Raw genomic sequence first — 22,852 nt, forward strand, 5'->3', positions numbered from 1 at the left:
TTTTCTGTCGGGCTTCTTTGGAAGTGGGGTTGGTGCATGCCTGGTCTCCCTTAGGCCCCACCCACCAGTCGTCTGATGCTAGTCATCCCTGCGTTGTGTCCTTGTCTCACGCTCGAGCCTCCCTTCTCTGAAAGGCTTCCGTCGTGTCCCACCACCGCAAATCAGGCTTCTTTATCTGGGAAGAGTTTTCTGCTAGGGTCACTTTTTCAGACCGGCAGGGATTGCACAAGGCTTTTGCGATCCTTTTGAGACTCCTTCGTTTTAATGAGTCTGAAATTCCTTCGTTTTAATCCGGATGAAACGTGTGGGATTTCATCCTAGCGGAATACCCAAAGGTGTGCTGGTATCCTTGTAGAGTTCCGAAAGGTTTTCCTGCCACGGCTCTTCAAGGGTTACTTCGTTAATATCCAGGTCCTGGAAATGCATTTTTTGGGAGAATAAAGGAAGTGGCAGTCCTCTGCCCCGATCCTCGCGCACGGCACGAGTCAGTGCAGGCAAAAGCAGTGGCTTTCCCTGTTGGCAGCACCAGTGACACCCAGGTTAGATTTAGAACCCTGATAGTTCTGAAGTTAAGTGGCGCCACACAAAGTGTTTTTTTAAAACTCTCAAGGGCTAAAAGAAATCAAGATGCTTGCGAAGATGAACATTTATATCAAAAGAAAGGTATCAGGTTGAGATGTCCTTTAAGGTAAAGCTGCCATAATCTACCGACTAGGGGGTGCTCTGCTGCCGCGACTAAAACCATGGGATGATCGACCGTAACACAAATGAAGGAAGACTCTTTTGGTAACAAAGAAGAGCTTGTTCTCAATTTTAGAAAGTGTGTCAGACTTCACTGGTCCAAAATTAACAAATTTGTTACAAAAAATAGGTTTAAGCCTACAATTTGAAAACTCAAATGCACTAAACCCCTGCATGATGTAACAGCACTAATGCCTGGCATAAGCGACAACGCTTTGAACGTTTTTAAATCACGAACATTTTTGCAAAGCAGCAATTACTGGTTTCACATTTCAGGTGCGTTACTCCTGCAGTGACCTCGCCGCTCTCTGCTGTCGCCATGTTGGAGTCTATATGCCCCAGTCCATGTTTTAATTATTTTAATGTACTTTGCATTAAGCAGCTCCACTTTGCCCAGTGCGGCACCCTTCTCTGTAAACCCCTCCCACAACACTGCTTGTTGAGGATTGAGTACATGTTTACGCACTGTTTGTTCCCCCTCCCTCTAGTCTTCTGCTACTCCTACTAACATTTACTACTCCTTCCTTTCTCCTCCTCCCTCCTTACCTTCTGTGCTCCTCCACTAACTTTACAACAACCGCATCCACTCTGCACAACCTAGACTGTCTCCACCTCTATTCCCCCTTTCCATCCACCCTGCCCCCTTTTTCTATCTCTCTTTCCAGCATCCCCTCTTCACCCACAATCCCTTCTGATATTTTAAGGACAAATCTCCCTGGTCCTTTCGCTGTGACTGTTAGCCGGCATGTGATGGGACTGCGTTTCCGCTGACAGTGCTGCACCGAGTCCTCGGCAGCTCAGGTCGATATAAACAAAACAGGAGGGGATAAAAGAAACTGTTGGCTGAAATCTTTCTTGATTGGAAGAACACAGAGGATTCAGCTAGGGGAGGAGATTTCAGAGGTTGGAAACTTAACATGCGGGGTACCTCAAGGTTCCGCCTTATCTCCTCTCCTATTTAACCTGTACCTTCAGCCATTAATCAACTCCCTGGCAAAGATGGGTTGTCGCGTATTTAATTACGCTGACGACACCCAACTGTTGCTGAGTATAGATAATACAGTACAAGCTCAGACCCAGGCACAGAATGTACTCAGATACACCATTAGGTGGATGTCTTCGAATCTTCTGAAAATAAACCCTGAGAAGACAGAAGTTTTATTGGTCGCATCGACCTGCTCCCCATGGAGTGACTTGTATTGGCCCCAGGATCTGGGCCCTGCTCCTAAACCAGCGGACAAAGTAAAAAGTTTGGGCATTAAGATAGACCGTGAGTTGTCAATGGCGAAACAGATTGCCACCGTAGCCGGAACCTGCACAGGGTTGATTAGACAACTACGCAAATTAGCCCCTCTTTTGTCTAGGTCCATGCTGCGTACAGTCGTATCCGCGACCATAATATCCAGGCTGGACTACGGAAATGCGCTGTACTTAGGCCTTCCGAAAAGTCTAACTAACAGATTGCAGGTGACTTTGAATGATGCGGCCCGCCTTATTTTCAGGCTACCAAGACGCTCACATGCCTCACCATTGCTACAGAGCCTCCATTGGCTGCCTAAAAGGCAGCGGTCTGAATTCAAGAGCCTCTGTATAACCCATAAAGCGATCTATGGACAAGCTCCGTCATACATAAAAAAACGACTGGAGCTGTATAAGCCAGAACGGTGTCTTAGGTCCTCCGATGCACAACTGCTTGTCTGCCCCCGTTATAGACTTGCTACAAAAGGTGGAAGATCCTTTTCGGTCTTGATCCCTAAAATATGGAACAAACTACCTGAGTCCCTCCGAAAAGAAGGAAACCTCCTTCGCTTCAGGAAGTCTCTGAAAACAATTCTGTTCAGAGAGGCTTTGAGTCTAGCCTAAGCACGCTTCCCCTCTGGTCATCCTGCTGAGTAGGATGTTGTCCTTTTGGTCAAAAGCGCCTTGAGACCGGTCGGTGAGTTGGCGCTATATAAACCGGAAATACAAATACAAAATACAAATACTTCCAGTGTATGTATGTATAAGTGTCTATCAAGACAGTAATCTACGTTTGTTATCCGTTGCACACATCTGCGTTTCTTATATAAAATGTACAAACAATAGATTTAAAAATAGTGAGTACTTGTTATATCTTGTGTATTTTTATGTATTGGTCTTCAGCCCGTCCAATTACTACAGCACTGTATCAGGTGACGCTTAATAGATGTATATTGCAGAATGCCATTTGGATTTAAAGAAAGGGTTTGTTTTTTGGCAGTAACAACATGCACAAGTAACTCTACGGTTCGTCTGCCCCACCATCAATTCCTGATGCAGACAGAATAGTTGGTAAACATTAGGTCTGTGCTACATACGTAACTCTGCCTTATTAAAATAATAATGCTACAGTTTTGTCTTTTCATTGCACTGCAAACAGCATGCTTTAATATTACAGGCCACAATAATACTTTATGTGTCGACTTCAAATAAATTTAAAGTGAGTGAGGCCCATCTGAGTTGAACATTTTCTGCCCCGCTATTTCAGGAGGGGGTGTGAAGTTCGAGGAAGCCCCCACACCTATACATATGAGAGTACAAAACACAGGCACTTCCATTTCACGTGCGCCCAACAAAATGCTCAAAATATGAACATGAGTGATGGCAATAATTGTTTTACAAAACAGTAATAGGTAGCAGGCTCTATTTGTAAGCACACCAGTGTAAGCAGCGCTTTTCAGTGGCTTGCAGTGACCCTTGCAGCTCAGCCCTTTGAACTGTACTCCAGTGACTTTAAAGAAAGACACATGACATAATGAGGTCCAGAGGTGAGCTACACAAGCCTGGGATATTCGTTAGTGAGGCCAGAAGGCCATAACTCATTAGAAGTAAGCAGCATCCTCACTGATCACGGAATGCCAGGGCTTTATTCTGAGCCTGTATTCACCAAATGTTTTATATATAATAAATATGCAGAGATCTTCAAATATTTTCAACCTCTGTGTGTTTCAGAGGCAGTGACATCATCTCTGTAGTTATGGTTGAGTCACTCTTTATATTAAATTCCATCTCTATATCTCATGAATATTGAGGGTGCATAGTTTTCATTCCATTTAGGTCCATAACCTTATCTCACTCTTGCAGGTTATTTTTCATCATAGCTTTCTCCCTTTGTCAGGGCTTTCCTATTTGTCTACCCTCCTTTTACATTTTGTGTCTTTCTCTCTCTAGCTTTTGTGATGAATCATACGTCCCCAAAAATAAGTGTCACAGCCCACACCTCCTACCATGGGCATATAGTAAACACTTCTATTGGTTGGTTGATTGCTTTATTTCGATATGCATATATCATAAAAGCATTACAAAAATATAAAACAGCATATCATAAATGTGACTGTACATTTTAAAATAAAAGGATAAAAACAGCAATTAATCAGAATAAATTAAGTAAGAAAGAATTAAATTGATATAGACAGTCTTTTTAGTCGGATCAACCAGGCCCATTTTAAAAATTTAGATACGGCACAGACAATGGGAGGGGCTGTATCAGTTAATAAAATCCGGAGGGCGACCAAGTACTGTCGAGTGCCCAGTTCTCTGCAAATTGGTTTAAGCCAGCGTGATCTAGGGCGCGCATAATCCGGACATTCAAAAAGAAAGTGTGCCACAGTTTCGGGTTTGTCAGAACATAGGGCACAATGGCGTGATGCTGGCTGAGACATATTCCACCTGGAGCGGAGGTCGGCAAGGGGTAGAGTTCCTAGTCTGAATTTAATATAGAGAACCCGGTCCATGGCGATGGTAATAATGTCCATATAGGGCTCAAGGGCAACAACGTCTTTTATTTTCAAATAAGCTGCGGTGGCATTGCAGTGACGCTGGTTGCTGATGAGCTTGGTGGAAACCCATTCCCAGTATAGTTTTTTTAGGGACTCCTTTGGGGGAGCTGAGTGGTTGGACCAGCAAGACCCCAAGCCTAGGTCCCCTAGCAGATGTTTGATGTCCCTAAGCCATTTAATCTTCTGCCAACCATCCGAACACATCACCTCTGCCAGCCCGTTGGCATAGGATTTTAACTCAGGGACCCTCCACAAGCGAGCCCAAAGCAAGAGAGGACGGAGGCGATCCTGGTCTTTAATTGATTTGCAGCCTGCGTCCATTAGCACCGGGACTGTCGGGGTACTCATCGGAATGGCAAGGAGATCCTTAATAAATTTATTCTCTGCCTTGGTCAGAGACTCCATGTTGCCTAGGCCCCATAGTTCGGCTCTGTAGAGTGATGCAGATACAGCTCAGGCTTTATAGATGTCTACTAACGGGGCTACACAGTGTTTTGTTGAGTTACTGTACTCCTTAGGGAGGCCCCCCCCCCACCCTTTTATGACCAACTGTCATTTTGTTAATATGGGCAGTCCAGCTCATAGCATCGCTCAGACGGATTGCCAGGTAATCTAATTCTGCCACTCTTTCAAGGGGTATAGAGTTCAAAATAGGTGGGCGGCCAAGTTTACGGGGGGGGTGCATGATTAGATACTTTGTTTTGTCCACATTGATGACTAGTCCTCTGGTAGTGCAAAAATCCTGGAAGCGGTTCAGGAGTTTCTGGAGGCCTTGGGGAGTGTTCGAGATGAGTAGGGTGTCATCGGCGAACAGCAATGTTGGAATTTTTACGCCACCCAATGTGGGGGCGTCTGCTGGCTCTCCAAGCAGGTGCTCTACCACCCCATTTACATAGAGGGAGAATATGGTGGGAGCTAGAACACAGCCCTGCCGTACTCCCCTCTCGACCCTGATCTTGTCGGTCTTTTCCCCATTCAGCCCCCATCTAGCCTGGGCATAGTTGGCATTGTGCAATTTAATAAGGAGGTTTAAGATGTGAGGGGGCATCCCTAGGCCATACAACACCCTCCAGAGTTCCTCCCTAGGAACCAGGTCAAAGGCAGTCTTCAGATCTATAAAGGCCAAGTAAAGACTGCCTTTGCCTAGCTCCACCACCTTCCAGTACAGTAACAGGAGCCTGAACACTTGTTCGATGGTTCCTGTCCCTGAACGAAACCCAGCTTGCATATCAGACAGTATGTGGTTGTCATCCACCCATTGGAGAATCCTCCCCAAAATTACTTTCCCTGCCAGTTTCTGGCTCGAGTCTATTAGGCTTATAGGCCTGTAGATCCCGGCAACCCTTCTTATAAATTGGGACTACCTCTGCCCCTTTCCAGGAATCAGGCACAGATCCTCCCTCGATGATGGCATTAAGAAGGGCCGAGATCAGTGCCCCCCATTCTTTTGGATAGGCTCGAAGAACGTCCCCTGGGAGCCTGTCCGGGCCGGCTGCTTTTAATGGCACCAGAGTTTTAATCAGGTTCGTGACCTCCCGTGCAGAAAACAAATCCAAAACTCTATCCAGGGTATATGGCGGAAGGATGAAGGGATCATTAAGTGGGCCTTCAATGGCGGAATAGAGTGTCTGAAAGTGGTTAAACCATGTCTGGGCAGTAATGGTGCAGGTCCTCAGTGAGTCGTCGGGACGATTCCTGCTGCCCACCAGGTCCCAAAAGCCCTTAGCATCTTTCGCTCGGCTAGCAGCCAGGAGGTCCTGCCAGTAGTTGTCCTCCCACTCCTTCTTGGCATTTTTTTTGGCAGAGAGAGTATTGCCTTCTTGCCTCCCTGGTTCTCGTATGTATTTTGGATTTGACTGCTTCAACAAGCAGTGTCTTCACCTCCCTGCACTTGCGATTGAATCAGTCTTGTCTAGCCCGTGGACAGAGTTTCCTCCTATTGGCACTAGCTGGGACAACAAAAAGGTCACTAATAGCCTGGTTTAGGCTACAGAACCAAGCGGTCACCTCCAGCGACCCATCCTCCGGGGAGTCAAGATTTTCTAAGGCTGCAATAAGAAGCTGCCTTATGGTGGAAGTTTTCTCCACTGAGAGCGACAGCTTCGCCCACTTTAGCCGTCGTCCGCAGTTGGAGACCGATGACATATCCGGGGTAGGGTTACAAGCGGTTCCGCTCCCTGTACCAGTTAACCACCTATGGGACAATGTAAGCGAGAGGAGGTTGTGATCACTCTCGACGGAGGGTATAATCACCATATCATTTATCAGGCTCCACAGGTTTACGTCAAGAAGAAAATAATCTATTCTTGACGTGTGTCCTGGCCTGTTGTATGTATGGGCTCCCGCTTTGTCAGAATCAGTCCTGCCATTAGCGGCCCTCAGATCAAACTCCATTGTTAAGGAGTTAATCTGAAGCACCACTTCTGTCCATTTTTTAATTGGTCTGAGTTCTAAAGCTGGTATCCCCCACCTATTATCATTTTCCTCTTGATCTTGTGAAATTTCGGGGCCAAGGGGCTCAAAGGTGCAATTAAAGTCACCCGCAACCAAAGTACAGTGCTTGTGTGGTGAGGATCGAAGCGAAGCTTCCAGGCAGGCTATAGTTGGGGATTCTCTACCCCCCCTTCATACCTCGGGCATAGATGTTAAAGATGTTTAGAATAACTCGTCCCTTGGGATTTTTCAGGGAGATGTTAAGAAGGTCCAGACATCTGGTGTCCCGCTCCTCCACCCTGCAATTAAGTGCAGAAGCCACCCAGATGAGGAGGCCGCCCGACCAGTTTCTGAGTGGACAGCTGGTAAGTGATGGGTAGAATATCCTGCCTTGTGTAAGGGCTCCTTACTCCAGGTTTCCTGGAACAGGCATATGGAGTATTGCTCCACAAGCGAGTTCCAGTCGGGCAGTGCCAACTTCCTGTGCAGACCAGCAACATTCCAGCTGAGAACCCTAATAGGTGGGTCCGCCAAAGCCGCAATGCTCCGGGTCTCGACAGGACCGAATAAGTCCACAACACCCACAGTAGGACAGCCAACTGTAGGGTCAAGTGGCACCCTCACCTCCCTTAGTTCCCCTGAAATCTCGACGGTAACCTGTTCTGGTGTGGTCAGAGGGATATTATTTTTAGCAGTAGGAGGGGACTGGAGGCCGGGACTCCGGACCACCAGAGCCTCCTCAGGGGCATCGCAAAGTCAACAGCCCCAAGTGCCCCAGTTCGGTAATGGCAGAACTGTGTGCGACTGCGCTACAGTTGTTGCTGGGTACCATTGACCGTAGGCGTTATTTTGGGGAAGGAACACGGGATGGTTGACAAGGGGATTCGAGGCCGGCCGCGGGTAGAAGAATGTTAGGTCAACTGCATCAACTCCGGGGGCGGCCGCGGCTCGCCCTAGACTGCATATTGAGTGGGCAGCTCTTATGTCTTGGAAATTGACCACCACACAATCCCCCTCAAATAGTTTTTTCCCCTGTCCGATCCAACCCACCCTGCGTACGCCAAGAATCAGGCCGTCCACACCCAATGGAAGGGGTCTGTTGGCTTGCAGCCAGTGGATGACCTTATTCTTTAGTGCCTGGTGGGTTTCCTGCTGGGTGTCCTTCAGGGGGGGAACCTTGACTAGGACAACAACGTATGGTTGACACTCAGGGGGGAGATTGACTGGGGGGCACATGCGTATCGCCTTTTGTGGAATGGCCACTGGGGAGGGATTTTTAGGTGGAGAAGTGGATGGGTTTGCCTTTGGAGTCGCGGCTACTCCACTAGCTTTAGTGGGCGGGGCGGCCAAAGGTTTGGAATTAAGACCGACCCCTCCCTTTTGCCGCTTCTTTTGGGCAGGGTTAGGCATGGGTGATTTCACTGCTGAGGGGGGGCTAGCATGCACTTGGGCGACATGAGTAGTAGCAATCGGCCATGCCTGTTTTGCACCGGCTAGGGAAGCTGGTGTAGTGACTTTCCCAGTCGCTTGTGCCTTAGCAGGCAATGCCGATTGGTTTCCCTGTGGTTGGCCCACAGAATCCCCTTTTCCTGCGTTCCTATCTGCGTTATCCTCACTGAGCTTTGGCTGTAATTTAAGCAAGGTTTTCAGGGAGAAAAAATTGTCCCTAGTAGCCTGTTTGAATCTGTCTAACCTATCCCCCAGACTCTTAACTTGGTCAATGAGTGGTACCAGCAGAGACTTAACCAGTTTCTCGAGGGGCTCAAGTGTAGAGCCCTCGTTTGCAAGTATAAGTAATGCCGGGACCGAGGAGTGAGACTGTAGGGTGTCGGCGGCAGGCTGTAGAGGGGTGAAGTTCCCAGATGGTTCAGGCCCTCAGGAATCTGAATGCGTAGGACCCCTTTGGGACTGTATCCTAGGACGCTTATAAAGCGAGGAGTGACAACCCTTCCAGATACTGGTCGCCCTTTTCCTTTTCTTATGCACCCGGCCCGTTCGTATCTGGGGCAACGGTTTTTGGCCTGGTGTTGGTACATCAGAACAGGATTGTGACTTATGACCAGATGAGATAGCTATAGATGGAACGGGGCAGGGCTCTACCACAACTGTGCTAGGGCTAGTGGAAAGAGGATTGGATATCAGACTTTCTATCCTGTCAATTCCTGCCTCCATAGCTACAATATGTGGATCCCCGGACAGGATCCCAGGCAGGGGAGAGGTGGGGTTGGTGGAAATTGGGGACAGAGCATGTGCCACAGCTCCCAGGGAAGAGCGTTTGGAGGGAAAGGAGTCTTGTGAGAGGCGACGTTCCGTCATTGCAATCTCCTTTTCAATGACGGCAGCCACCCTGGTAATAAATGTGTCCATTGTGCCGATCATAGTACCCCCTGAGGCACTTTCTCCGCCGCCCCTCAAAGCTTTGCCAGAGCGGGTTGACATAATGGCCTCGGGTCCCACAAGTAAACTCCGAGATCTTGATCCGGAGGCGATGGATGTAAGAGGGGTGGCCCAGCCCAGCCTCTGTCAGCCCCTGACTGCCACAGACTGCCCGCCCTTTGCTCGGGCTTCGCTCGGCGTCCCGCTGAGCGGAAAGCCGTTGTTTATGAGGGGGCGTTGCGGCCGGGGGGCGTGTCTTGCTGGGGGCGCGGCCGTGCACACCTGTGCAGCGCAGGGACTCCTTGTCTTGAGAGTCCCTGCGGCGCGCGCCCTCGGTTTCCTCGCGGTGCGGTGCTCCCTCCTCCTTTCAGCCACTGACAAACGCTCCCGCAGCCTCGACCCCACGCCTCGCAGCGGCACCCGCGAAGCGGGTGCTGCAAGCTGTTACCACGCGGCGGGACGGTCAATCCCTCCAGGGATACGGGGAGGCAGGCAGGATGGCAAGGGAGTTCGGCGTTTGGAGCAGCAGCCGGTGAGTTTCCACAACACACAGGGTCCCGCTTAGAGTTGGAAGACTTCCCTCTTTTGTTTCCTGGTCGGCCGGGGGGCGTGTCTTGCTGGGGGCGCGGCCGTGCACACCAGCGCAGCGCAGGGACTCCTGGTCTTGAGAGTCCCTGCGGCGCGCGCCCTCGGTTTCCTCGCGGTGCGGTGCTCCCTCCTCCTTTCAGCCACTGACAAACGCTCCCGCAGCCTCGACCTCACGCCGCGCAGCGGCACCCGCGAAGCGGGTGTTGCAAGCTGTTACCACCCGGCGGGGCGGTCAATCCCTCCAGGGATACGGGGAGGCAGGCAGGATGGCAAGGGAGTTCGGCGTTTGGAGCAGCAGCTGGTGAGTTTCCACAACACACAGGTCTATTAAATTAGGTCCCATTTGATAAGACATTAAAAAAGTACACAGGTACATAATTCTGACCTTGAAAGGCTTGCAGGGATTGGTGGTCATAGGAAACAGAAATGTGGTGAGGCACTAAAAATAAATGCTAGGCATGATCTTAGACCATCTCCATAAGGTAGTGAAGGAGTTAGTACTGGACATGTTATAGAGCATAAGGACAATCACTATGCACAGCATTCACTCGGTGTGCTGCAGGCCGCAGCCATGCTCAGCATACACTAAGGTCTCTCAAACTGGGCCAATGTCACTGTTGGAGATCACACCCTGTGGCCATTATCAGTGGCCATGGCGGCAGGCTGTGCATAATAATCACTGAGCAATGGAGGCAGAGCCTATGGCCTGTGCTCTACGCTCTGTGTCGAGAGGCATGCCCTGTAAGTACTTAAAAAGGTATACTAGGAATATGTAGTATCTCAGAACTATACCCTAAGCTCAGTACTGCTGGGCCTGGCCACAGGCAGAGGCTATTGAGCACTTGCTGCAGTACTGGGACAAGATCCTGGCCGAAGGCCATGACTCGCCACTTATGTCCAAATTGGATTAGGGAACGGGATCGTCAAATTATGGGAACTTTTTCAAGTATATTATTAAGAAACCTAAATCAAATCACAGAAATATAATCCACTGAGGAACAATATTGTGGTCTATTATACGATTAGTAATTAAACATGAAAGAAGTCTCATATTTGCAAGGGTTTGAGCTATTGGCATTGTATATTACAATTCCTTTTATTTATGTGTTTTGAAAACCTGTAAGTGGTGTGTAAACACGCACTTTGAACTTATAGTCGTTGATTATGAGAAACAAGGCTGGCAGTAAGTAACTGCGCCTCTTTTACTGCCAGCCTTATCTTACGTAAGCAAAGACTGGGAGTATAAAATGCTTGTTTATGCACCACTTGCAGGTTTTCAAAACACATAAATAAAAAGCATTGTCATTTACAATGCCAAAAGCTCAAACTCTCGCAAATGCGAGACCTATTGCATTGCAAATACTTGCTGAACAGGCGCTGGAAAGACCCAAATCCAGCTCCCACTGGGGACAGTCCTTCCTCAAAGTCTTTGATTACTGGTATTGTGAAGAACGATTATTGATGTTGGCTTTTTCTTTATACTTGTAGACCCAATAATATGAACCCCTATTTTGGGCATTTTGAACTTTGTTTGTTTGGGAACAGATCAATTTCTGGGAAGCCCCGATATAGGAAAATGGATTGTAAGATGTCTGTTTAGTTCCCATTCATGGTTCCCACGGAATGGTCTCCTGAAGAAAACGATCTACTGATTTTGCTGACCCAGTAAGTGAATTGCTTGAAGTGATAGGATTATCACCAAAATGTCCTTGATCTCGTTCCTCCCTGTTTGTTCAAAAGATACTACTAGAACTCTGATTGAGAACAGAGATAAATGGAGAACTTTGAGAGTGACATGGACTGCTTTCAGTTTGATAACACTGGTGTGGTAAAGCTGTTGTTGAGGTGATTACGGACTGTGAACTATTAGTTCTCCTAAGTGAGCTACCCAGCCTAATAGAGAAGCATTTGTCACCATGGTATGTATGATCTTGTTGGAATGAAATGCCTTTGAGTAGATTCTAATTGTTTAGCCACCACAGGAATGACTGCTGAGCTTGTTGATTCACAACAATCTTGTCTGCCCAGCCTCCTTGTTCTTGTGTCCAGTGATCTTCTAAACACTGCTGTAAAGGTCTCTTGTAGAGACTAGTGTTGAGTAAAATCCAAGAGTCAATGGAGCCTAGGAGCAAAGACAATTTCCTTACTGTTGGATTTCTGATATGTAAATATGTGTAGACAAAGCTATTTTTCTTGCTAAGAAAATATGCTTCTATCACCACATATCTATAATGGTTCTTGTGGTGGATTGGAGGCCTAAAAGGAGAATTTTGTACTGGTAGTGGGCTTTGAAGACAAGAAAACAGACACCTTCTGTGTTCGATGCAATTGGAATGTGAAAATTAGCATCTTGTGTGACCACACAGCCTGCCCAGTCTCCCTTCATGAGTTGGGGATAGATTTGATGAGTGACAACATCCTGAAGTTTTGATATTTAATATACCTCTGATGAGGCTGGGTGCAGAGTGCTATTGAGATTACTAATACCAGCATTCTTTTTACAGAACTCTGTACAACTGAAACAGTGGCAGACAGTTACATATATATGATTTTTCATTTTCAGACATGAATCTAATAATTCAAAGTGAAACACAATAGTATTTACAAATTAGGATTTTAACTAAACCTTTTACCTGAGTACATCCATTTCATCCTTTAAAGATTGCGCTTCATCTGCCAAGGAGGTCAAATCTTCATTTTGTTGTCGCAGATCTGAAATCTCCTTTTCCAGCTCTTCACAGCGTATTCGGTAATCATCTTTTGATGCCTCTAGCCTAGGGATGGGAAGAAAACAAACAGTGATGTAACAACTCCACATTTTCATCCTGCTATCAAATTCCTTTAACACTTGCAACAAACCATGGCTCTTAACAAGGTTATTTTGGCACTGAGATGCATCTAGATCTGTGCACATAACACAATATAATAGAATATTAATAGTAGAAAACACAACACCTGCACTGAAAGCAATGCACAATTTGTATGCTTCCAAGTAAACCTCATTCCTGTATGTACACTAAAAGCTCTTCTCTAGTGACTGTGAAATCTAAGATCTCTCTGCTTCTCAAGAAAATGTATTAACTGCTGTATCAAGTTGTTATTGAAAATAAAATAGATGTTCCCTTCCTATCAGTTATGTGTAATGTGGTGTATGCATGTTTCCCTCTTTAGGGCCCTTGCCAGTAGTTTCCTGTTTGATCTCTCTCCCTGTACAATCTTTGCCTGTAGGTGATAATGACACATTTGAGTGTCTCAGATCTTCCAGTCATTTTGTGTTTCAGGGCATCCAGTCAGGTCAACTGTCCGGATGGGTCAGCAAATATTTGTCCAGGGTTATTATGTCTTTCTTCTGGTCTTTTAGTGTCTTTTCTACCTGCAGTCTAATGCTTTGTTTTAGCCATGCATTCCTCTGCCCCAAACACCACTTTCAATATCTCCCATTTTATTATCTCTTTGTGTTCCCTATATTGTGCTCAAAACTTTGTTTGATGATCTCAGACATCCTACTTTCAAAGGCTCTGTTCGACAGTGTCACACCCTCAGCTGCTAGGTATGCACGTTACTTCTGCTACCCGACTCATCAAATGAGATTATCAATAGATATTTACCCAACAGGACCCATAACAGGGATCCCATCTTTGTGTATCTATAAGGCTGTTCTTTCATCACTAAAGAAAAAGTTACTTGTCTTCGGTAACAATGCATCTGGTAGAGACATAGGTTATTTGCAGATTCCTTACCTTACAATTTCCCCCAAGGGTCAGTCTGGATCCAGAGATTTTTTCTTCAGCGGTACCCTTGCGCGTGGTTAGGTGGCGTCGGTCGGCTGCTTGTTAGTCACCGGCATTGTGGGCGCTGGATTGATGTCACTGGGCCTACATAGAGGCCTGCCCATGCGCGCTGTCAGTTCTTAACACGACTTTCCACACCAGAAGTGCAGAGCCATAAAAGGCACTGGAGCGTCAAAACTAGGGTCCTTTAGGGAAGTCCTTATTCCTAGAAATCAGTTCGTAGAGCGGGTAGGATGGGGGGGTGGGGGGGGGGGGGGGGTAAAGAATCTACAACCAACATATGTCTCTACAAGATACATCGTTACCGAAAGTAACTAACTTGTTCATCTGATAGAGACAGTTAGTTGGAGATTCCTTACAGTAGAAAAGATGCCCCAACAATACCATCCCAGGAGGAGGGTCTGCAAACTAAGACCATACTAGAAAATCCTGGAGGACCGAACAGGCAAAGTACTCATTGAAGTCCAGAAAGTAGTGTCTGGTAAACATGTGCAAGGATGCCCATGTTGCTGCCTGACAGATGTAAAGATTGGAACTCCACGTGTTAATGCCGTGGTTGCTGCAGTTGCTCTGATGGAAAGAGCACACAACCCGAGGAGGGTCCTTCTTCGCCGAAGCATAGCATAGTTTGATGCAAAGGACAACCCATCGGGAGATGGTCCGCTTTAGAATAGCCCAAACTTTCTTGGCGTCCACATAGCCAATGAAGAGTTGGTAATCCACTCGGAAGTCTTTTGTGTGCTTAAGATAAAAAAAACAATGCACATTTTGGGTCCAGACTGTGGAGTCTCTCCTTCTCCTTGGAGTAATGTGGGGGTGGATAAAAGGTGGGTAGAGTGATAGATTGTCCCACATGAAAAGGCGTGACGACCTTAGGAAGGATTAAAGGCTTGGTCCGAAGCACCACTTTATCCGGATGGACAAATAGAAAAGGGGGCATAGAAGCTAAAGCCTGCAGCTAGCTCACTCTGCGAGCAGAGGTGATGGCAACAAGAAATGCAGTTTTGAGAGTCAGCTACCTGAGGGGACAGGTATGAAGAGGCTCGAAGGGAGCACACATAAGAAAGGTGAGAACCAGATTTAAGTCCAAATGGAGCAATACAAAAATAGATGGAGGGAACAGATGAGTAAGACCCTTAAAGAAACTGTTAATGTTAGGAGATTTGAATAAAGAAGGCTGATCTGGTAGCCGAATAAAAGCGGCGATGGCTGCAATATATCCTTTAAGAGTGCCCAAGGCAGAACCATGCTGGGCCAAAGAAAGCATAAACAAGAGAACCTCTGAAAGTAGAGTAGAAAGGCGATCAACAGCATTTTCTGAGCACCATGCCACAAATTTGTTCCATCTATAGGCACATACCGTTTTCGTGGAGGGACTCCTGGCTGCCAAGATAACAATAACTTAAAAACAACACTCCACAAAGGAGCAAGGGTCAAAGGGAAAAGTTTAAAGACTACACCAGATTCAATCCCCAAATCCAATCAATAACAATATACAAATAATCTGGTAGTCTGACGAGGGATAAAAAACTAGAGACTAGAGGAACAGGTTCAAAATTTGATCACCCATAAAAATTACAAATGGTGACCACTATCATTACTGTGGCATACACGACTCCATGACAGTAGAAACCCTGAGGAGGGGAAAATAAAATAAGGATTTCCATTAACTGCCCTTAGTGGCCAGTGTCATCATTTGGAACTCCAAAGGTACCCCTGTCACCTCAGTTCTACTGGCAACAAGCCAGAGGCTGGTGAAGTAGGTGTTGTAAGAGACCAATGAAGAAAGGAAAAGAAAGATTGACAGCCTAATTATCCAAAATGTATACTGACCGAAACAATCAATGATGCAGTGCAAGGGGAAGTAACTAAGTGTAGGTGAAGTTAAAAAAGGTTCAGCAGCAATCCAAACAACTTTATTAATGACTGCTGTTGATCTTAATAAAAAAGTGTCGGCATGAAACAAATCTGCCGGATGTTGTGGTCTACTAGTTTCAGCCGTTATAGGTCACAGAACCCCGGCTTTCTTCAGGACCTTCAAATGAGAGCTACTGCATAAAGTGCAAATTGAAAACAGTGAGACAAATATGCAAAGGGAACAAAAACAGAAAACATATAGTTATCACAGTAACATTACTTGTGATCATTCACAATACCTCTATACAGGAAGGATGGCTATTCATACCTGTAAGGATAGAAAGAGCATAAGAAGCTGTAAGTGTGCTTCATAAACCCATGAACCCATAACCTCCATATTGCTCAGTAGTTGAAACCAAATATAATATGATTGTACACTCACCTATCCTGTGAACCTCACCTCACCTGCCTCAGACTCAGGTCCCTTGACCTGAGTCTGAGCCAGCTTCTGAGCAATATGGAGGTTATGGGTTCAAGGGTTTATGAAGCACACTTACAGCTTCTTATGCTCTTTCTATCCTTACAGGTATGAATAGCCACCCTTCCTGTATAGAGGTATTGTGAATGATCACAAGTAATGTTACTGCCAGTCATCAAAATAGTGGAAGAAAGAAACCCCAGATCTGCGCAGATGAGCTGCGTCCACCACCATCACCTTTGTGAACACCCAATAGGCCCTGGCAAAGCCAAAAAGGAGCACAGAGAACTGATAGTGCTCGTGACCCACAGTGAACCAAAGGTAAACTTTGGGGGCTGGCAGGACAGGGATATGAAAATAAGCGCCCTGCAAGTCCAACGCCACCAGCCAGTCTCCTGGGTGAAGTGACGACAGAACTTGGGCTAGGGTGAGCATTTTGAACTTCTCCTTCCGGAGGAAGAAGTTTAGGGCCTGGATGCAGACCTTTGTCCTTCTTGGGTATCAGAAAGTAGAGGGAATACCAACCACATCCTAGTTCTCTCTCTATCTCTCTATCGCTCCCTTGGCCAAGAGAGGCAATAGTTCCTGGCGGAGAAAGTCCAAATCATACTCCATCATGCGATCGTAAGAAGGTGGAATGGAGTGTTGTGTAGTTCCTATGAATCTACAAAGGAGTGGGATGTTTAGACAACATATCACTGTGGGATTGGTGTCCAGACTGATTTCAGACACCCCTACCAGGTAGGTTTGCCTGTATACCAGCTAGCTCAATAGTTCTTGGCAACTATCGAACATGACAACTCTGTCCCATCAGGGATTGTGGAAGCAGTACAGTACTTTACGCTCAGTCACTCGTGCTCACTTTGTCTCAATTAGATACACAGAATAAACGGTGGAGATGTTTTCAATAAGCATTTACTGAACCAGCGTCATTCTAGTGAAAAATAGGTGTGATGAAACAACCATAAGACACAAACAAATATAAATGATTATAAGCACCAACAAGGTAAATGAATGGTAGATTTCTACCATAGTGCTAAAAACAATGAATATACGAAAGCATATAAATACATGACAGCAACAATGTGTACTCCTACGATGCAACCCTAACTAGATGTACCTAAGTGTACCTAGCATGTATGTAGGTGTAGAGCCAAGAATCCCACTAGGCTAAAGCCAACCTCATTACCTGAAATGGCCCTTATACGTAGTTATTATGCAGAAGATGGTAATCCTGCTATGATTGAATATCTTCATGCATAAATAATGAGGCTAATTTTCGGAGATAACCACACAACATGTTATGCAATGCTTAACTAGGTAAAAGGCCAATACCAAAAACTTGTTATGTAGTGTAATGGTACGATAAATGTAGGTGAAAGGTTAGGAGAATACTCTGGGCTATTTTGAGGTACCCTATGAAACATAACAGGAGGGAGGGGTAGTCTCGTAGGGCAGGGAAAAAACCCTGTGGACTATTTACAGAAGCCACCTGTCCGACGTGATGGATTGCCAGTGGAGGAGGTGATGGCGACTCCTGCCTCCATCTGGCGGTTGATGAACCTGAAACGCTGGAATAGGAAGGTTTAGAGGCTGCGGTGGCGGGGTGGGGGGTTGGAATTGGCCCGTCCGCGCCCATGCAGAGGGTGGACAGTTTCCGTGAATCTGTGACTGGTCTGGACAGGGCACAGCTGGGCACCCTTCACATGGCCACAAAAGGAATGAAAGGCATACTGAGATGGAGTTAAGTTAGCCGCGAGACCCAAGGAACTGGTTGTAGCGTGAGTATCTTTGAAGCCCTCAAGCGGCTGAGTGTGTCTTGTCACTGAAAAGGCAAGTGCCATCAAATGGCTTATCCATCAAAGAAGACTGGTCATCCCTGCAGAAGCCAAAAGTCCTCCACCAGGTGTAGCATCTCACAGCTACAGACGTGGCAATCATCCTGCCCATCAGTGACTCATGGTATCCACTACACATTGTATGGTGAATTTGGCTGCGTCTCTCCAGTCTGCCATTGCTTGAGAAAGAACGTCCCGTGCCTCCTTCGAGCACTGAGGCAGCACCTGCGCAACCGTATCCCAGACAGTATGGGAGTAGCAGCCCAAGAGACATGTGGTATTCACAGACTGCACTGCCAAGCTGAAGGAAAATAATTTTTTCTTCCCAACATGGTCCAGCTTTTTGGATTTGGACTACCAAGTTCTCAGGGGAAGGGTGTTTGGTCATGGGCGCTGGGTCGCCAAGGATGGTGGAGGAGGGCAAACGTCCTATCCACAGTGGACCCTGTGCTACACTTGGAACAAGGGCCCAGAAGGACTTCTGTGAGAGCTTCATTGAATGGCAAAAGGTTCAGAAGAGGAAGTCACAGGCTGAAGCACCTCTGTCAGGAGGTTCGTCGTGACTGCCTCCATAAGGAGCTTAAGGCCGAGGACCTCAGTTGCCCTCCTCACCACCACAGCATAGGAAGCTCCCTCCTCTGTAGCAACGGTAGGGGGAGAAAGCAGGCCAGTGTCAGGGGAAGTGTCCAGACCACTGGCATTACCTCCGGTCCATTTTCTAGTCCGGTTCCCTAAGCTGGTTAAAGTGTCCATCGGCCCCTCCCAGTCTTCTTCCTCACCTTCTGGCTAAAAATGTACGCAAGGAATGAACATGGGACTAAAGTCCCTTCCGCGGTCAGAATCGATGGCGGTCCGGCTCCATGTCCACTTCGGGAATCAGTATTGGTACGGCGCCGACCGGGGGCACGGTTGACGCCGGGCGCCTAGTCGTCGGGATTGACATCAAGGAAGGTCGAGTGAGATCGACCGGCATCAATCTGGATCCAGGTCTGGATCCACAGGGACTCGCCGAAGTTCCAGGGCCCCCGCCCGACTCTGCAGGGCCTGAAAGCATGCCGGTGGAGCCTCACAGAACTTCTGAATTTGGGCAGGAGATGCTACCTCTCCCAGAAAAAGAGGGAGGTGCAGTCTTGTCTCAGTAGAAGGCTCCAGAGACGGAGCCTTCGAGCGACAAAGCTCAGGATCACGCATCAAATCGTCCGACCTACTGGGAGAAGTCTAAGAACTCTTGTGCTTCTTCAACTTCTTGTGTTTTCCTGACTTACCGGAAGATCTCCGACAAATTTGAGTAAGAGTAGTGTGGACTTCGCAACCGTTTGAGACCTTTCCCTTGAACGAGTAAGGGAGCGACAAGGAGCTGAGCGCTGGACCCCAGCAGCTTTTGGGACTGCTCCCAAAAGTCTTTACGTTCATGGCCCAGTACTCGGAGCATGACTTCAGGTCAGGGTTGTAATCCAGACACCAAAGATACACGAGGTGCAGATCCATCATGGACATCATTCAGTGGCAGAAAACACAGTGTTTGAATCCGGTCTTTCGATGGGACATCCACGATGCACCAGGAGTCTACGACACGGAAAAGATTTCGACAAAAATTTGCAAAAAGTTAGCTAAAAGAACAAATTACTTACCTTCGGAAACTAAATATCTGTAAGAAACATTAGTTAGTGATAGATTTCTTACATTAGAATTACCCCCAGGCATCAGACTGGATCCAGAAAGTTTTCGTCAGCAGTACCCCTGTGCGTCGGTAGGCGGCGTCGTGCGGCTCTGGGTACGTCGTTGGCATCATAGTCGCAGAGATGACGTCGCTGGAGCTACTTGGACGTGCCCATGTGCACTGACGTCAGTTCTGTACATGACTTTCCACGCCAGGAACGCAGAGCCATGCAAGATACTGACCACTGGTGCATTGAAACTAAGACCCTGAAAGGGATGATCTTAACCCTAGAAATCAGTTCACAGAACGGGGAGGATGGGTGAGGCGTTAAGCAATCTATCACTAATTAATGTCTCTTACAGATATATATTGTTACAGAAGGTAAGCAACTTGTTCATCTGAAAGAAACACGTTAGTGATAGATTCCTTACCTTAGAATAGATATTCCAGCAATACCAACCCCGGTGGTGGGTCTGCGAACCAAGATCACACCAGAAGGTCACAGAGAACAGAACGGCCAAAGAAGCCGTCTCTCCGGACTTGACTGTCAAGGCAATAATGCTTAGTAAAAGTGTCCAGCGAGGCCCACGTGGCTGCCTGACAGATGTCTTGCAGGGGGACACCCCGTCCCAATGCAGTAGTAGCTGCTGTCGCTCTGGTAGAATGGGCGGGCAACCCCACCGGAGGTTCCTTTTTAGCCAGAGAATTACAGGCCTTGATACACAAGATGACCCAGCGAGAGATAGTCCTCTTGTGTATAGCCCGGCCTTTCTTGGCGCCTACGTAGCCGAAAAAGAGCTGGTCATCCACACAGAACTGTTGTGTGCGATTCAGGTAGAATGAGAGCGCACGTTTTGGGTCCAGACAGTGGAGCCTCTCTTCCTCTCTGGAAGGGTGCGGAGGCGGAAAGAAAGTGGGCAAGGTGATAGTTTGCCCTATGTGGAAGGCAGTGACAACCTTTGGCAAGAAGGAAGGACGAATGCGAAGCACAACCTTATCCGGATGAACCGACAGAAAGGGAGGCTTACAGGAAAGAGCCTGGAGCTCACTCATATGCCTAGCGAAGGTGATGGCAACGCGGAAAGCAGTCTTCAAAGTCAATAAACGAAGAGGACAGTTGTGAAGTTGCTCAAAAGGAGCGCACATCAAATAAGTAAGAACTAGATTAAAGTCCTACCGCGGCATAACAAACGGTATAGGAGGGAAACAGTGTGTAATCCCTTTGAGAAATCTATTTACAACAGGGGACTTGAAAAGAGAGGGCTGATCAGGAAGCCTGAGAAAGGCTAAAATCGCAGAAAGGTAGCCCTAAATAGTGCTCAGAGCAGAGCCCTGCTGAACCACAGAAAGAAGGAACAAAAGGACTTCTGAAAGAGGGGCAAAAAGGAGATCTAAGAAAAACAACAGTTCCCTTTTCTTAATTGTTCTCGGGGTGTGAGCCCCTCTCAAAGCTTTTTACCACCCATATCAAGGATACACCGTATGTTGTAACCAGAATTGCATCTAGATTGACAAATTTACAAATTCAACAGTTGTGTATTGAAAAAAAGTTTTTTATAGCGACACCAAAAAAGTTTTTTGTTTATGTTCCCTCAGACTAGAACCATGTGGCAATGTATATTCATGATTTACTTCACACCCCTCCGTTAATATCAATATGCATGTACACAGGAATTTGTAGTTAAAAACAATTTCTTTATTTGATCAAGATTTTGACCATGTCAGTTTAAAAACATAATCTATCACATTTATTCGATAAACAAAATTTCAAATTACAAGATAAAACAATCATGAAAAAAATGTCGACGCGGCGTTTCGGTGATGTGGTTTTCACCTTCTTCAGGACAAAGATTTTCAAATTCTAAAATCACTATAAAATTAAAAATACAAAATTTACAGTTACTATGTGATATTATAAAAGCAAAAATCTTTTGCAAGACAGCATCTTCCTACAAACATGGTACAAAGTTCCCTGTGTCATTCTTAATATTCACAATATAAGTAACATAGGCATATTGGAGTAAACTTCACACTGAGTGGTTAGTGCTAGACTGACGTTAATTCAATGTTCTGGGGGCACTTATATTCTGAGGGCTAAAGTCCCTATAGCATCAGCATTTTACAGTATATACAGTATTTGTAAATCTTGCAATCTGTAACGGTGTTACCTTGTGTGGTATCCCTCTACTATACACTTCTTTTTGCTTGAAAAAACTCTAGAAGTTTTTTAGTTGAAAAACAGTAAAGACCCTGTATTCTTTAGGGTTTTATTGCCTGAGGGGAGTGCTGTTTGAGTTTGTGGACCCTGCATCTTCCCTAGGGCTGTAGAGGGTTCATTTGTCCCCTGGCGCTGAAATATATATTACCCACCTACTTTGTAGATCAGTAAATCGCTTTTTTCAATTGGCGATATCCGTTGTTTCTTAAAAAATTTTCGGTTTCTGCAATTAAAACAATAAGATGTCATATATTTATCTTATTGGCCATAGAGGTAATTTATTGTTAACTTTTTATAACTACCTTATTCCTACACCTTTCGAGCAGGGCTGTGTTAAGATTGATTGTGTCCCTTCGAGTTCTTTACATTTAACAAATCATATTTCCTGTGTAGAGAAAGGAATTTATTTTTTAATTTAAATCCTATTTATTTCAAAATAATTTGCGATTCTATTGGCAAAAATGTCCATGTCATCCTTGTGATATTTACTTGTTTTTTCTATTTCTCATCTAGAAAAACCTATTCACAGTCTTAAATTCCCTCAATTAACTGCGTGGCCATTCCCACCGATGCAAATCGAATATGCTGGATTTATTTACCTGGATCAATTTATCGCGATCCTGGAAGACGGTCGTTATTGTTTTCTACCCAGCCGTGTTGTTAAAAGATACTCTGCAAATATATTATTATTTTGCGTGAGTCTATAGAAACATTGCAGAGAGCTTTAAATTAAAGACAGAGATTGCTTTACAGGGTATTTTGCTGTCTTACCGTTTCTGTATCGGTATCTCTTGTTGCTATGTCCTCACAGTTTATTTGAATGGCGAATTTTTCCTTTAGGCTCGCATAATTCTTAAGCTGTTGTTTACCAGAGTTAAGGGAGACAAGGGGAACAGCATTTTAATCTTACTCGGGTTACATAGGGTAACAGAGTTTCAGAGATAGGTGGTCTATTGGTCTGGACCATTTGTTCAGGGTTCCGTACTTACTTTGATGGCGATTTCACTTGCGTCTCGGGTGGGCACCTGCAACGACCGTCCTTCCTCGCTGGAGTAACTCGGTAGTAATTTGGGCT

At 46.1% G+C, this 22,852-nt stretch overlaps 1 protein-coding gene across 3 annotated transcripts in view; it reads right to left on the reverse strand.

Annotated features, from left to right (window-relative positions):
* The window catches only part of HOOK3 (hook microtubule tethering protein 3), a 1,217,139-nt gene that overhangs the window by 605,179 nt on the left and 589,108 nt on the right, over nt 1–22,852 (reverse strand). For all 3 annotated transcript variants that reach the window (XM_086961833.1, XM_086961832.1, XM_086961834.1), the window contains one exon: nt 12,569–12,709. In XM_086961833.1, the coding sequence (XP_086817959.1) occupies nt 12,569–12,709 (141 nt within the window). The remainder of the gene's footprint in view (nt 1–12,568; nt 12,710–22,852) is intronic.

Source organism: Lissotriton vulgaris, chromosome 3_1 (assembly GCF_964263255.1).
Source record: "Lissotriton vulgaris chromosome 3_1, aLisVul1.2, whole genome shotgun sequence".
Classification (NCBI taxonomy): domain Eukaryota; kingdom Metazoa; phylum Chordata; class Amphibia; order Caudata; family Salamandridae; genus Lissotriton; species Lissotriton vulgaris.